Source organism: Toxotes jaculatrix, chromosome 12, assembly GCF_017976425.1.
Source record: "Toxotes jaculatrix isolate fToxJac2 chromosome 12, fToxJac2.pri, whole genome shotgun sequence".
NCBI classification, from domain to species: Eukaryota; Metazoa; Chordata; class Actinopteri; family Toxotidae; genus Toxotes; species Toxotes jaculatrix.
In genome coordinates, this window is record NC_054405.1 from 16351279 (window position 1) to 16367633 (window position 16355).

General features: G+C 40.9%; 1 protein-coding gene across 7 annotated transcripts in view; it reads right to left on the reverse strand.

The window, feature by feature from the left end:
- Window positions 1–16355, reverse strand: part of rapgef6 (Rap guanine nucleotide exchange factor (GEF) 6) — a 131327-nt gene that overhangs the window by 40397 nt on the left and 74575 nt on the right. For all 7 annotated transcript variants that reach the window (XM_041051239.1, XM_041051237.1, XM_041051238.1 and 4 more), the window contains 3 exons: window positions 7940–8071; window positions 3192–3372; window positions 1492–1628 (listed from right to left, as the gene is read on the reverse strand). In XM_041051239.1, the coding sequence (XP_040907173.1) occupies window positions 1492–1628; window positions 3192–3372; window positions 7940–8071 (450 nt within the window). The remainder of the gene's footprint in view (window positions 1–1491; window positions 1629–3191; window positions 3373–7939; window positions 8072–16355) is intronic.

A 16355-nucleotide genomic window follows, 5' to 3' on the forward strand; every position in this document is an offset into this window, starting at 1 on the left:
CTGAGATTTCCTCCTCATTGCCTTTTTGTTCTCCCACCGTTTCTCACCGAGCAAATCTCCGATTCTCTCACTGCTTCTTTCTCTCCCCATTAGGCTCTCTTTTTTTTCCAGTCAGCCTGTCACTCTACTTCTTCCACAGCAATGATGAAATGCTATGAATGTTTATATTTATATTTATATCATGATTTTTTCCTGAGGCCTGCACAGGTAAGTAAAGTATTATTTGTCAAGTTCTTAGTCTTCAAATTAAATGGTAAGTAAAGAAACTTGCTGGTTTCACTCTTCACTTTAACTCTGACGGTCCCTTGTTGGCTCCCTCTTCTTCCACTTTCTCTTCCAATCTGTCCTCTGAAGCACTTTACCTCTCTTTTTACTTCTGTTAGACCACTTTATCTTTTTTATTTTCCTTTCCCTTTCTCACTCACTTAGCAGATTCGTGTTCACTTGTGAGAGGAGCCAAGTGCTTCTCTTTGACCTTCAACACTAGTCCACAGAGAGACAGCGGAGTGGAAGAGACCTGTCCATCAAATAACTCGAGACAAACAGCGCGGAGCCACATACACACAATTTGCAAAGCCTATTAATGGATACTTTACGCAAACTAACGTGTGTATGCTTTCGTCCATCCTTCCGAGCTTGGCGGCCGGAAGTCCATTGTCATTTATCACCCTGTCGGTTCTAATGCTGCTGTGTGTAACCAAACAGCCATGACAGAGTACCCATTTCTCAGGCATGTAACTTAATTAATTAACTGTGTAGCAGCTCAAGTGATTGACGGAGCTTTCACTCTGCAGTGACTTTGCACATACCAGTTTCTGCTAGTGAATTAGCTTCAGAGGATGTTTGTGTAAATGCAAAAAGGTGTCAATACATGTATGTGCCCTTTTTTTCAATTGTATGCTTCTACACATGTGCATTTTTGTGTGCTCTTCCTTCCATATCTTTTTTTTGTTTCCCATTTTATGTACATTTGGAAGTTTACCCATGCTGGTCTACTGGGACCCACTTCATGTTTGTTTGCTTTTGTGCGTTTTTGTGTGTTTTTTTGAAAGGTTACTTCACTGTTTTGCAGATTACGGAAAGACAAATTTAAGATGTCTTAACTGTAATTATATTAATGACCAAATTAAGAATCAGCAAGCCAGCAGACACATCTTGTGTCTGAATGAATAAAGATAAACATCTATTTAATTGTTACGGGAATTCAATATAATTGCCTTAATGACGCTGATATGATAAAAAAAACAAAAACAAATTTGCATATCATAATTACCCTTTTAGTGATTAATCTAAGTGGGACATGGAGGAAAAAAGAGGATGGTAACATGAAAAAAATATTATCTTTAATTTCTGCATAAGCACTACTTTTATTACTTCTTGAAGTTCATAACATTCATTTCAAAACTTTCTTAGACTCTGATATAACATTTACATTAACTGTTATACACTTCTGTTTACAGATTTTTGGTAGTGTCATTAGTTCATGCATACCTCCTGCTTGTCGTGCAGTATGACTGTGCCAGCCTGCTCCACCACCTCAAACACCATAACGCTACACAAGTCCCTCCTCACAGACATGGTCATGTTGGCGAAGGCAGGCAGCTGGTGCATGAACTCCAGTAATTGCTCTATTTGGCACAAGAAGTGAGAAGGGGAGAGAAGAAAGCAAATGATTTCATTAACGGAAGAAAAAGAAACATGAAAACATGAAACATGAAAAAAAGCATTTATCGATGTGTGCAGGTAAAACACTCATATACATTGATTTTTCCTCCGACAAATAGCAGCATTCCTGAAACAAACCATGGACTTGAAATGGCCCCTTCGGAAAGCAAGCCTTGTTCACATAAATCACCAGAGCTACTGTCAATTCAAATAAAAAGAAAAAAAAAACACCTTTGGAAAATGTGAAAATTGTAGTCCAAATGCTTTTAGGCTTTGTTCTTACTGTTTGTCATGTTATATACTATATACTTTTATGCTATTCATCTATATACATTTACCTAGCCACCTGTGACCAGTCATAAACCAAAGCAAACATCATTGTGACATAAAGAAAACCAAATCTCATAAATGCAGCACAAAAAAAACACCTGCTATCTTAAGTGTTTTCACTCTAAGCTAATGGCAATTTTGCTTAAAACCAGAGGATATAAAGATGTATCATGCCTGCTGAGGAATTTTCACATCCTGTTCCCTCCCTACTGATCCTCTGTCTTCCTCCTCTGCACTGTGGCTGAGAACAGAGTGACCTAGCTCCAACCTGCACACCATGCAGGCTGGCTCAGCAGCTCCCTTTTATTTACCCTGCTGTTATCGCCTCTGTCATTTCCTCTCCGTCTCTTTCCTTCTTGGATTTGGTCTTTACAAAATGGCTCCAACAGTCTTTGTATTTTAGGTAATTCTTAGAGTTTCTCAGATGGAGGGAAAAAAACAATGAATTAAATGACTTCCAGGAAGTCTCTGGATAGGGCACACAAACTGAGCTGTTAAAATAAAATGAGAAAAACTGAACTCAAACGAACTTAGAAAAATAGATTTAGTTATTTAAATTTTTCAGATACTATCTGATCCGGGGTTGAACTTGGATCAGACACGTCCTCCCCTGAACTTCGCTCTCACTCTTTCCTCTGAATGAGCAGTGAGTGTAACCAGTCAGTGGAGAAGGCCAGCCTCCCAGCAGGCACACAGCAGGCCATGCCTTTACAACTTCTCTCAGCTCTCTGATGTGGTCACCTTCTCCTCCAGGACCCCACTGGGTCCCGCTAATGAGGTCGTCTCTCTGATTGCCTGCTTAAAAATACACACCGAAAGGGCACTGGTGTTTAGAGACCACTGTGAGGGGTCTTTTTGTGAGAGGGGCATTTGTATATCTCCCCTGTGTGTGCTTACTGAATGATAGATGGTATCCGTGAGGGCTGGATCTCATGAACATCGAGACCAAAAATAGAACCTGAGAGTGCTCAAGTTCAGCAAAGGAGGATGTGACATGCATTTAAATGACCTTTTCATTTTGGTTCGGTCAGTTTATATTCAACATGTAAAGTGTGCTATTGACTGGTTAATTTAAGAGCCAAAACTGTTATGTTTTCAAGAAAATGAAAATGTGTTTGAAATAATGTTTTAATGGAACATAAAGACATGTTAAACAGAAGAAGACTTGATTATGATCAGCGCACAGTTATACTGACCAATGTCGTCATCGTTGCGGTCGGCTGGGTCTTTTTCCAGACACTCTCGGACCAGATCTCGGCCCAGAAGAGTGTCCGAAGCTCTCTCCAGGTCCTCATCCTCCTCTTCCTCTTCCTCGCTGTCCACCGCAGCCTCTGGAAGTCCAGACAGGTCCACATCTCCCAGCTCACTCTCTGTGGCCTGGAGCAAACACAACGGGGAAGGCAGAACATTGGCTTGTCAAGTAAAAGTAGCAGGATGGAGGGATGAAGTCTAAGAATAGGCACTGATTTGACTGACAATGTTTAAAGAAAAATAAGTCAGCTTAAAAAAAACTGCGTCTTATGGATTTTCATGAAATTTCATTGAATTTAGACTTGGTTTCATTTGCCTTAGGGCAAATGATTCAAAAAGAATAATCTGAAGCCTCAATTCCAGAAATTAACGTGACCTAGAAATTAATAATGGAGCAGCAACATGTACCATAACGAGAAGTTGCAGTGCAGAAGTATAAATTGTGGTATTTAGTTTAGTTTTGAGCAACATTAAAAGCAACAAAATGCAAAGTGATGACCTTTAGCCATCAGACATTTCCTTCCAGTTTTAGTTTCTGACACCTAGTATGTCAGTTAGGAAAAAAGTGTTGAAGATCCTACAGTATCTACTCTTCTGAGAGAGAGTAACATCATATTTTTGAAAAAAAAAAAAAAACAAAACTTAACAGCTGTATTCCATTTCTCCCCTTTATTTCATGAGGATTTGCAGTGCTGCATCATCCACACACAACAAAATGAAGAATAACCTTGGAATGAGCAGCTGCATCTGTGACCCTGAGCTAAATAACCAGACACACCAGGTCCCAAACTAGAAAACAGAGACAAACAGCCAAATATTTAAATCCAGCACTAATAATTCATATTCTACCATATTTCCCCTGTGCAGGGCAGACAGATGGTTGGCAGACTCTGGTTCTAAAAGGGCATAGGGGCTTTGAGGTCAGTTGGGAATTGAACCATCAACCTAGAGGTGAAAAGAGGAGCTCTCCAGTGGTAATGGCAGCACTGCAGGCCATCTGTTAGCTCTAGCAGGTAAGCCTAGAATCAGAGGCAATACAGCAAATGTCCTCTGGTCTGGCAAAATTCAACCAATTGAGGAAAAAGGTAACATGGAAAGCAAAAAAATATATATACTACTGTGTATTGAACTGTATATTGACTGCTTCATTTCAATAGGACAAACCTGGACATATTTGCTACAGAATGCTGTTATGCTTGTACACAGACATCTTGTGTTGTTGCTAAAGGACAACTGGTAGCAGTTGGTAGCATTAGACCATGCTGAAAACAAAACCAGTGTCTACTCTACACACCAAGCAACATTATCCTGTAGGGATCACATGTACTGACATTTTGGTGGTAGTGAATGAGTAGATTTGTACATTTGACTGGGACTTATTACCTGTTGTAGCTGGTGGGAAAAAGTTAATTTTCTGCCCAATACACCACAAGATGAACTCCTTAACAAAAAAATGCAATGGAGCTCTCGGTCCTTTGGAGATTTGGTACCTGGCCAAAAGGTTTTATAGGTTTCTCCGAGGCATGGGGATTAAGCTAACAGTCCATCCCAAGTTCAGGCACAGGTCCACTCTTGTTTTCATAAATTAGGTTGGACAAGCTATTTAGAGGACTTTTAAACACACCAATTGCTCTGCTCTATCGTGTTCTTCACCAGATACATTTAATTTGGCTTGGACTGAACTGAACTGGACTTTGTTGAGCAGAAAGTGCATCTTTTCTCCCTGGAACCCCTGCAGGGGAATCACATGCGGGGATAAATACTCCATATTTTTTAACCAGCCTCAAAATACTCAAACTACACATCTCAACAACAGCTTGTCTTGCAAGTTGTTCTGCAGTGTTACAGAAGTGTAAGATGTAGATAAAATATATATTTTCTTTTGCTTCACCTCTGATTTATTGATTCTTTGAGGAAATTTAAATCTATCTTGTGCATTGCCTGGGCGAAAAGTGCACAGAACAAGACAAAGGCCAAAAGTGCAGTGGTATTTTTTATAGTTGCCAATTACAAGAGAGAAAACACCATATTGTCAGATAGAGGCTGTTATGGAGGTTGTTAAATCCTTGCAGAAAAGCGGCCTTTAATTTAAGCTGGAGCTACTGAGGCAGTGGGAAAGAACAGTGGAGCAGTCCTGGGGCAATAACACCTCACTATAGTCTCACTCTATTTCCCTCTCACCCACTGCCACTGAAATATCTTTCAGTGCTTCTGAAAACCCAGTTCATTCAGAATTCAGGATGTGCCCTTTCAGTTCAATTCCCCAGGTCTCAGAACGAGTTTGAGCCAGGAGGACATTTCAAGACCAGGGACAGAAAGAGAAAGAAGTAGGGAGGAAAGGAATGTACGGAGGTTCAGGATGTACAGGGATGAAAGAAAGGAGGAAAAAAAAAATCTAAGAAAAGAACAGAGTGATGTTGGAGGGATATAGAATAGCAAAAGAAGAGAAGGTGGCAGGAGAGGGATGTAAAGGAGGGAAAGGGCAGAAAGGCGGAAAATGAGAAGTGAGAACAGAAGGAGGCAGTAAGGGCTGAAAAGTTGGGGAGACAGAGTAAAGGGAACAACTGTGGGTTAAGTCAAGGTATGGAGGGAGAGGGAGTGGTGAAAAAAAAAGACAATGAGTGGGAGAAGCTTACAACAAAAACAGACTGTTGTATTGACAGCTGAGGACCACAGTGACTGGAGGGTCAGCACTTTAAGACAGCCATAAACAAACATAGAGCCAGGGCAGCGACTGACTGATAGCATCAGAGCCATGTGATAAATATCTAATCTCAGGATGAAGAGATCAAGTCTCTGTGTTAAACGTCTGACCCAGGTTGACCTGAATTACATCAATCTGCAAACACTTGCAGACAGGCTGAGGAGGGAGGACAGGTTGTGGCAGATTTGGGAAGGAGATGAGGAGGTTGAAATATTTGATTCATGCCATTTTAGTCTGTTTCCTACTGAAAGCACAGGTGACTTTGCAAAATTCTGCTGAAAATGACTAATAGACTATCTTTTTAATCATAACTCATTCAATCACTGATCTTACTGATAAGCTGACAAAGTCAGGCTATTTTCTAAAATTACTTTGGGCTAATTCATATAAAATGTGCAGCATGACTGTACAATACATTTTGAAAAGAGACTATAGCCTCCAAATTTGCTTAGCAACGTAGCTATGGGTAGTAAAAAGAAAACTGTACCCGCACTTGATTTGTGATTGTGTTTTTCACCACTGACTTACCAAAATGGGTAAGATAAAGAAGGTAAAATAAAATTCAAGATTTTAACACTGTTATCATGCCTCACAAAAACAAATCTGCTCATTAGTTTTTTGGCCAGCAGTGCTCGTTGTTCAGACCAGCTCATTAAGTTGTAACAAACTCATTAGGAGTTTGTAGCTAACGGACTTCACCAGTTCCACTGATGAATGCTAACAAGGCCAACAAGCTGGTGCCAAAAGGAACCCTTCCCACCTATGTACATAGACATGTATGCAGAATATGGCCTGCAGGCTGCGTAGAGGAACAGAAAACTGAAATATTGCAGTTAAGGCTGAAAGGTAATATGGAAAGGTTCTTGGATTTATAACAACTTTCTGTGTAAAGAGGAGCGATATGGAGAGCTGAGGGATTAAAATGATGAGATGACGGCCTAGTCATGTTCCATTTTATGGATTATTGATTCACAGCCATTTAAATATCCGACGCTCAAGAGAGGCATTTAATTCCAAAGCACACTGATCTACTGAATGCTCAGAAATGTCACGTAAAGGTGAGGCTGATACAAGAGGAGAGTAAAATACAAAGATCTCCTTGTCTGACAATACTTCTGAATTTACTTAATTTAACACTTTGTGTATTAAGCTGGGTGATAAATGCAACCATAGAAGCTTCCTAGTTTTCTGACATTAAAAGCAACCGCAAGGAAGCAAGGAAAGCAAAGGTTGGAGTCAGGAACATAAGAAAACAGATGTCAAAATTAATTAACTAATATTAAAATGAGGCCAACTGTCTAGATGTTTTCAATGCTTTCATTAAGGTGTGCGGATGCTTGTTTTAAGTAATACGTATGTTCTTATGTAAGGCAAAAAAACTGAATGGGAGAAAGGGGGATGTTTCCTGATGTAATCATTCTCCTACTGCTGCTTGATAAAAAGATTAAGTACCTCAGTCAAGAAGGTACTGCCACCCAGCTGTACTGATGATGTTACGGCATCTTTACCTGTAGCACAGGTATAGACAGAGCTTGAAAGGTTAGGTTCATTTCCTGCATGTGACCTTTTTACCACAGCAGGAAGTACGGAGGGAGACGAATCACCAGGATGCACAACTGATGCACAATAATTGGCTAGATACCTCGGAGGGAAAAAAATACAAGGAAGGAGGGTAGTGGGCTGACAGACGGACAGACAGAATGGGAGCAAGTCAAGCTGGGGAGAATCTACAATCAGTCAGCCACTTCTGGCAAAGACCAGATGTTGTCACAGTGCAGTGGTGGAAGGGAGACAGTAGAGTTTGTCACTAGATTGGACAAGCTATATTATTTTTTGTATCTGGCAAAGAAGAGAAAAGCTTCATTTTTCATAATCAATAAAAAATGTCCTTTTAAAGAAACTCACAGTAAAAGCAAGAGGATTTCCCAAAACCTAATTTGTAAGAAAAGAAAATAATAATTCAAAGAAGAAATGAAGTTCGGTTCCCACCTGATAAATATCTGATAGACTGCTGCTCCCAGAGTCGCTGGCGATGCTGCATCCTGATTGGCTGGGAGGCATGTGCATCACCTGCTGGTGGGCGTGGTCTGTTAGGTGCATCTTATTGAGGTCAGCAGGAAGCTGTTCAGACAGACAGGAAGTAGCAGAGAGACAGAAGGAGAGACACAGAGGATATGAGTTTAACAGAGGCAAACACACAAGCTCACAAATACAAACACACACACACACACACACACACACAGCCACTCAGCTGCTTTGGCTTTCATCAGCTTGAAAGCCTAAGCTGGTTTGGCAGTGTTTGACATGTTATACTCCAAGTTAATTAACATGAAGAGGATGGAGCTGAAGACACTTCAGACAGCTGTAAATTATGATCCAGAGCTGGAGGTTGATATGATTTCTGACAGACAGTGGAGGGCTGGAGGTGGAAGGCTGGTTTTATATTTTGGAGTTACCTTAACAAAACAAAACTGTAAATCCTGACAGAGGCTGTCCTTTTTGACTGGCCTTTCTTTTTTATGCAGACAGCTTACACTGTAAGCTACTGTACAGACACAAAAACACACACATACACACACATACCACACAATGCATAACACATAAGAATGCTCAAACTCTTTAAAGGCATATCCAAAGGTGGAAATGTATTTACGCTAACCCAAGTGGGTCAAATTTTAAACAAATCTGTTCATGGTGATCCGTTTATTTACTTCAGCCAGCAATTTGCACAAAGCTGAATTTGAACATCAATACAAACACAATCTGTTTCACAATTTGTTTCTACTGTTATCACCTTTTCCGAAGATTGCTCATACTTCAAAGCCCAAATTGCTAAGAGCTGAAATAAACTCCTCAGATTCAGAATGAGATAAAGCTGTCAGTCAAGCACTCAATGAACCTCTAAAAACCTGAGCTGTTGAGAAAACGTGCCCAAAATAGTAGCACAGTATACCTCAATAGAAATATTGTTAAAGACAGCTCCGAGAAAAATAGTGTAAACCTGACATGGTCTTACTAAAGCAGAGAACAGTGATATTCAGCATTGCCTCTTGGTAGATTCAGAGATGCAGCGTTGAGGCATTTATCCTAGAAGGAGGTCAACCAAAAGTCAAGTCCAGGCTTAACTCAGATTTATCAAATTAAGGTTAGCATTATAATACTTACATTTTTCACCACTGTACAGCAATGAAAAAAGGACTGGTCTACTTCATCCATGTAAGACACATGTGGATAAAAGGATAGCTAAAAAAGGTATTTTAACAAAGGCTGCCACTGCAAACAGTACTCAGAGACAGATTGAGAATTTTAAAACATGGGATTTCCTATAAAGTGAGGCAACAAGATTTCATCTCTATTTCCTGGGCAGGTGGACAAATGTAGCTGGTGCTCCCTCTGCTCTAGATGAAAGCCAAACCACTAATTCTCAAGTCTTACCAGTTTGGATCGGGGCAGTGTCAGGGTAAGAGAAGACGTCCTCCTGCGACACCGAGAAAACCTACAGCACACCTCCTCCATCACCACATCAAACCGCGTTGGCCATACACGGACACACATAAACACACACTTACACTACTACACTACCAACAGCTGCACATGCAACGCTGCGCCAAGCCAAACTGAATCTTGGAAGCTAGCTGAGGCTGTGAGGAACCATGGTGCCAACATGCAATATTAAAGATGTTAAGTCTAGGGGTGCTGCCCCCTCATTGCTCTCTTCTAATAGGTCTGTTGTATTGTACGACCCCCCGGCGCTCCCCAAACCCAAAGGGAAACACTGTATTGTGGGGTGGAGTTTAAGATGTTCAGTGGCTTGTTCTTAATGTGTGGCATATTAAAGGGGAACATGGCTGCACATAGAATTCCATAGAATTGACCAAGTACACTATGAGAGAATAAAGAAGTGCTTACACTCTTAAGAAACAAATGCAGAGGCATCTGAAGCTGAACCTTTATTTATTTTTTTTTTGTATTTCATTTTTCATTTCTTCATTTTCGTCAGATGGGGTGGAAGAAAATGTTGAGTCTACAGAGTTGCACTTATTATTTGTTAAGACAAATCAAGCATTTATGTTTTCAGACTCACTTCCTTTTTCCTTTTATTTTTCATTATAAGAACTAGACAGACGTGCAGAATTGTTTGGCCTTGGCGCAGGTATGAGTTGTACTGAGAGCCATTCTACTTCGTTTATGGTATCAGCTGGCATGAAACGGCACATTCTGTCAGGACAAAACACTATCCATGTGAGGAAATCAGTGTGATTAATACGAGTATTAATCTGCTCACTGCAGTTGCAGTTGTAAAATAGCTCTTCAGTTTCAAACACACACCCACACATACACACAAAGTCTTCACTGCAACGACTAAAGTATGTTTAACATCTATAAACTTTAAAAACTAATGTATCTCATACCTTCTTTGTCCACCACACACATCCCTGTTCTGGACTCCAACGTTACACACATATTACAATGATGACAAGTGTTATTAGCAACACTTAAATAGTAGGATTGTACACACACACACACACACACACACAATGAAGTGACGTGACTGAAGAAGTATTTAAGTGAAATCCATTTCCCATTAGGTACGGCAGTGTAATGCATTGTGTGTTTCACTTATTGAACTGCAGGCAACACCTAGTCCTTGACTGTTGGTTTTATTGACTAAATCACACACAATCGCACACTTAAACAAGTAGAATTGTCTACTCTCATTGCTGATGCTGTCTAGTGACCAACACTCTTCACTACTAGTTTGTTGTGTTTCTAAGTGAATGAAAAGAGACAGAAAAAGCGAAAGGGGGGACAGAGAGTGATTGCTAATTTCATCACGGGTAAATACTTATCGATTTCTGTGTGATGGAGCAGTTACAAGTCAGTGATGATGAAGCTCCTACCCTGCATCCATTTAACACATTCACCAGCATCCACATAGAGACAGAAACTAATGTGCCATGCTGCTGAGCTGATAAGGACGGGGAAAGTTCATGAAAAACATTCACAAAACACACCCAAAGAGCAAACTGAAAAAAAAAAACAAAAAACACAACAACATGGCATATGATCAGTCAGTTGGACCTCTTACTCGTTAAGCTCAGAGAGGTCTGAGAAAATGTTATCAAATAAGTTGGAATAATAAATATTTTGGAAATCATGAGGCAAACATTGTACTGAGTTTTAAATGGGCTGCTCTCACAAACAGGACCTCTAACACCACACGTATCCATGTGAACAGTGTTGGGTTTTTTTTTTCTTTTTTTTAACCTGAGATAAAATGTTTGCCAGTTAAAGTATTTTGGCCTCAACTGTCTTCAGTTCTTCAAAAATACAGTTCAAGGAAAGGTTCACATTTTTTCAAGTCTATCTTAAAACAACACCCACTCACATGTCCATATGCATATTGAAAGAGTTTCTGCTCGCTGACTAAGAAGAAATTCCCTCGAAAAGCAATTTCAATTTAAATGATAAAATCTACAGTGTGTCTAAAAATGAATTCTAAAGTTCAGCTAAAGTTAACGTGAGGCTTTGGCAGTGGGAGTTAGATGGTGGGTATCTTCAAAATTTACAGTCATTTTAGTACATTTTAGTCCCTCTTTGTGTTGCTATTCCTATACCACACTTCAGCAGAGAAACTGGGAATTTTGTACAAACAACAATGTAACTCTGGATGATGCTCACTTGATTTATCAGACTGTTTAAGAATCATGTAAAATTCTTTGGAGAACATTTTTACACAGAACGAAGACTGTAGATTTTATCCTCTGTCACTTTATAACCAGATCGCTACATTGCCAAGGGTAAAGCTTACAGATGAGGAGCTGGTCACAAATATGGCAAAACAGACTAGACGTGTGTGTTTGTGTTTAAGAGGTGCCATGGAATCAATTATGGCAAGGACAGACAGAGGAAGTTCATCAGGGAAGGGGGAAGTTGAGTCAGGGAGTGATGGGGGAAGTGAGTAACTGTGGCGGTCTCGTGGCTCCTATTCACACCACAGACTTAATCCTGCTCTAATCCCCCTCCTTCCCTCTCCCAATGGGAAGAGCCAGTGGGAGGTGTGGGGGTTGACGGGATCTCCCATTCTCCTCATGCATTAAGAATGAGAGTTAGGAGATTAAATATAAATGTGCAAGGTTCCTTCAGCTGTACAATTCTATCATGTCAACGAGCGGGCACGATGATGGGAGGATCACGCCGGCTGTAAATGTTACGTCGCAGTCAAACAGGCCGAGCTTTCTCGACACCAGTCACTTCCTGAGTCTGGTTAACTCCACAGAAATGAACCTATCGTCGATCACAATGAGCGTGTGAAAAGAAAAAAAACAAAACAAAGCAAGCCAAAGAGGAGGAGACTCCGTAGGGAACAAGGTCTGGAGAACATTAAAATGTTACCTAGTTTGGCAGCTTATGAATAATTGGCTAATGTCATGAACAAAGAACACAACTGGGCTGGGCAATTCACTGTGACATGAGTAATGTATATGATAATTCTTCAACATCATATAAAACATACCACCATGTTAAATGATGTGTGTATATGTATTTGTTCATTCATAAAATCACCCACAAAACATTATAAAGGCTTTGTGGTTAGAACCAAATGACAACATTTCATTGCAGTTTACTACCCAAAAGGATCCTTCCCTCCATCAGGGGAGGAAAAAAAACAACATTCAAATGGCCGCTCTCTCAACTTTATGACTACATTCATCTTTCTGTAGACCTACTCAAGTCCCTGAAAGCATGAGAAACCAGTCAAAACCTATTAGGGCGAGATCTTCTTTTTCCTTCTCCTATAAAACGCAACTCTGTTTCACTTATTGCATCCAATTTTAACAATGAGATTAACTAGCTGTGGGCCTGAGTGCTCTGTTTCACCTATTTCCTCAGTGATTAAATGGGCTATAAAGCCCAGACTGGCCATTTGGCGACATAGACAAGAGAGGCTGGGTTTCCCAAAAGCATTTTAGTGCTGGGATGATCTTTGCAACATTGTAGGTCAATGCACAGAGATGTTTTGGTACCCAAACGGTTTTGGGAAACTTGAAAGATGTTCAGTGGCCTTGTCTGTCTAGCTCAAAAGTCTGGAATTAACTGGTCAAGGGTCCCAAAAGGGGTCACACCACTAAAACACAAGGATGGAGGAGGAGAGCATGGTCCAATATCAGTTTTAAGTCGTGCTACTACACCTTGAAGAGGGTAAATGAATTTCGCTTTGCATTAATTATTAGTAAATTGTTTTCTGACATAACATTGGTTTTGCAGAGGCTTTTTCAGAATGTATTAAATGACTCCACTGCAGGAGCCAGTTGAGACTTTACTAAACCTCTTCTAATCAGAGAGAAAGAGAGACATGCACACTAACAGATATCTAGATAAGAACAGAAAGAGACCTGTTTATAGAGGAGGATAAACAAGAGGATGCACCAACAGAGATGGAGCATGACAAAGATAAAAAAAAAAAGATGCACTCAGACACATACACCAAGACTCAAAATGAGAGAAACAAGCAGAAAGAGTGAGAACAATATATTAAGATGAATAATAAAGAGGGCAAAGGGCTTAGCTAAGTAATTAAAGAAAATGTGATGAGGCTGATGAATCCTGATGAGGATGATAATTAAAGTGGGTTCAACAAACAATGACACAAACAAGATTCAATGAATATTTTAAGACAATGTTGCTGTGTTTTCTAAGAGAACCAACCAAAAACACACAAAAGAAGTGATGATGCTGAAGGCCTTGCACTAACCAACCGTGGGAATTGAGTATCATGAATTGCGCCCCCCCCCCCCCAAAAAGAAAAGAATGGCCGAGTCGCCAGTTCATTTCTACTGACTGAAAGCGTGCACATGCTGTAGAGGTTTAGGGAATATTAAATGCAAAATCCTATTTTAGAACCTGCTTAGCTGGAAGTACCAGCTATACACCACTCATAACCCACAGCTGAGTAAATACAAGCATGGTAGTGGATAGTGAGGTCAATGGTGGGGTATCTGACATGAACACGCTCTGCCTGTAGATGTCAGCAGTGACAAACTGCCTTGACATGACCCGAGCAGTACAGCCAAGCAACGCAACCATCTCTCATCTATGAAATACAGGAAAACATGCCGGTAAAACTGTACCCATTCATTTTTGTTTAACTTGTTTTTTTACTTAATTTAGGTAAATTCCGTGAAAGGCTTTCCCACTACTGATTTAGAACAGTTAGTCATTGAGAACAGGGAGAAATAGATGTTATTAACATACATCTTCACTCTTAACGACTGACACTATGCGTTGAGTTTGCTCTCAGACAAGGTTTTCTAGCAGCAGACACCACACCACAGACGGCGACAGTTCACCTCAGCGCACAGGAAAAATGCCGCTGCTGTCTCACAGCCGCACAAATGACTTTTCCTTCCTTTGATGTAACGCTTAACTTGATGTCTGAATGCGATTTCCGCTGGATCTCTCATTTCTCTGCTCTCTGAGCTGCAGCATCTCTTTGCATTGTCTCTTTCCGACCAATCTCACCTCTTCGCCTTGATTGTCTTGGTTACTAACTGTATCCTGTACCTCTCTCTCGTGATTCCAGTCTTAATTTCTGTCACCTTCTCATTTAGCCTTCACCACTTACTGTGTATTTTTTGGAGGTGTTCTTCATGTTAGCACCCCCCCCCCCCCCCCCCCCCCCCCCCCCCACTCACCCACTCTGTACCAACCCTAATTTCTGCTCCCACGTGTGATTCTGCATCAAAGGGAGCAAGAAGAAGTGAACTGACTGAAGTACCCTCATCGGACCAGCCAGGTGAGAACATTGGCTCTGCTGTCTGGAAGGGGACACACACACACACGTACATTTTGAAGGTCCAGATTTAGCCCTGTAGCAGAAACCTTTGATCAATCAAAGCCACTTTTGGCTTGGTCCAATGGTGTAAGAGGGGGACGGTGTTGTCAAACACACGCATTCATGAGCAATATAGAAAGGAAAATACATGTATATACATACACAAATACACACTCATATTTATGCACATGGGAACGCCTACAACAACACACACAAAGATAAATACCCAACACAAAACCATGCCAACCTACACACACAGATAGCGTACTCTATATGTGAACTGCATGCATCTACGGGCTCCATTCAGTAAGACATACACTGAGCTTATTGAATAGGCTCGGCACACAGCAATGCTCCACTCCATTACTGACAAGTCCACAGGCGGCTGGATTAAGATACAGTGAAGGGAGACAGATGGAGATGGCAAGAAAATATAGGGACCTGAAGAGAATACGAGCAAGAGAGAGAGAGAGAGAGAGAGAGGCAACAGAGAGAGTGAGTTAAAAGGAAAGAGTGTAAGAGGAGACAGTGAGAAAGGCAAAGTGCAGCATATGATTGAGACTGGATTGAGTGTGCAGGCGTGTGTGTGTGTGTGTGTGTGTGTGTGTGTGTGTGTGTGTGTGTGTGTGTGTGAAGGTAGCAAGGAGAGAGGCAGAGCATATAATAGAGGTAGGCCTGACAGAGAGGAGAGAGTGAGGGGTGGAATGGGGATGAAGTGAAAGAGAGTGAACAGATGAAGATAAAGAAGTCTCAAATGTTCTCTTAAGAATCCAATTCTACCTCCGTCCAGACTACCATATCTCTGGTACCATGGCAGTGTGCGAGTGTGTGTATACGTACGTGTGTGTGTGTGTGTGTGTGAGAGAGAGCGAGAGAGGGGGAAAGAGAGTATGTCTGTACCAGCTGGGGCAAGGGGAGATATAATGAATGGAAGTTGGAATTGGAGGTGACAACTGAAAAGGCAGACATGCCACAGAGAAAGGGAGGGAGAGAAGGGAAGAAAGAGGAAGAGGAGAGAGAGAGAGAGAGAGAGAGAGAGAGAGAGAGAGAGAGGGTGGAGTTGGCAGGGGACCACACGAGGAGATGAGGACTCAAATACTGTAAAGCAGAGAAGACAGCATTTGCATTCACACAACTAACAATTCAAACATATGCATTCCCTTGCTCTCTGTCGCATGCATGCATTAAGAGGAGTCCTACTAGTCTGTGCAGGAACTATGTCCAGTCTGCTGAGTCTGAAGCGAATGTGGGGCTTCTGTTTCTTTGCGAAAATCCACCTTCAAATTTAAATTTTATAACAAATGAGTAACAAAAAGCCTGTGTTACAAGCTGAGGGTGTGGAGTTTGATTGATGTGGACTTTTAGCAGGTGGACTTTTATCCATTTTATGGATGTGTCATACTAAACTGCTGGAGCACACTTTTAAGAACTAGACTTGCTTTCCACAAAGAGAAAACAGCATCTTAAACTAATCGCAAACTGAGGAGAGATGACATACTGTTTAAGGAAACAGCAGCAAGCTATTATTTTTAGTGAGGTTGCTGTTTTCAGTGTGACTGACATGACATG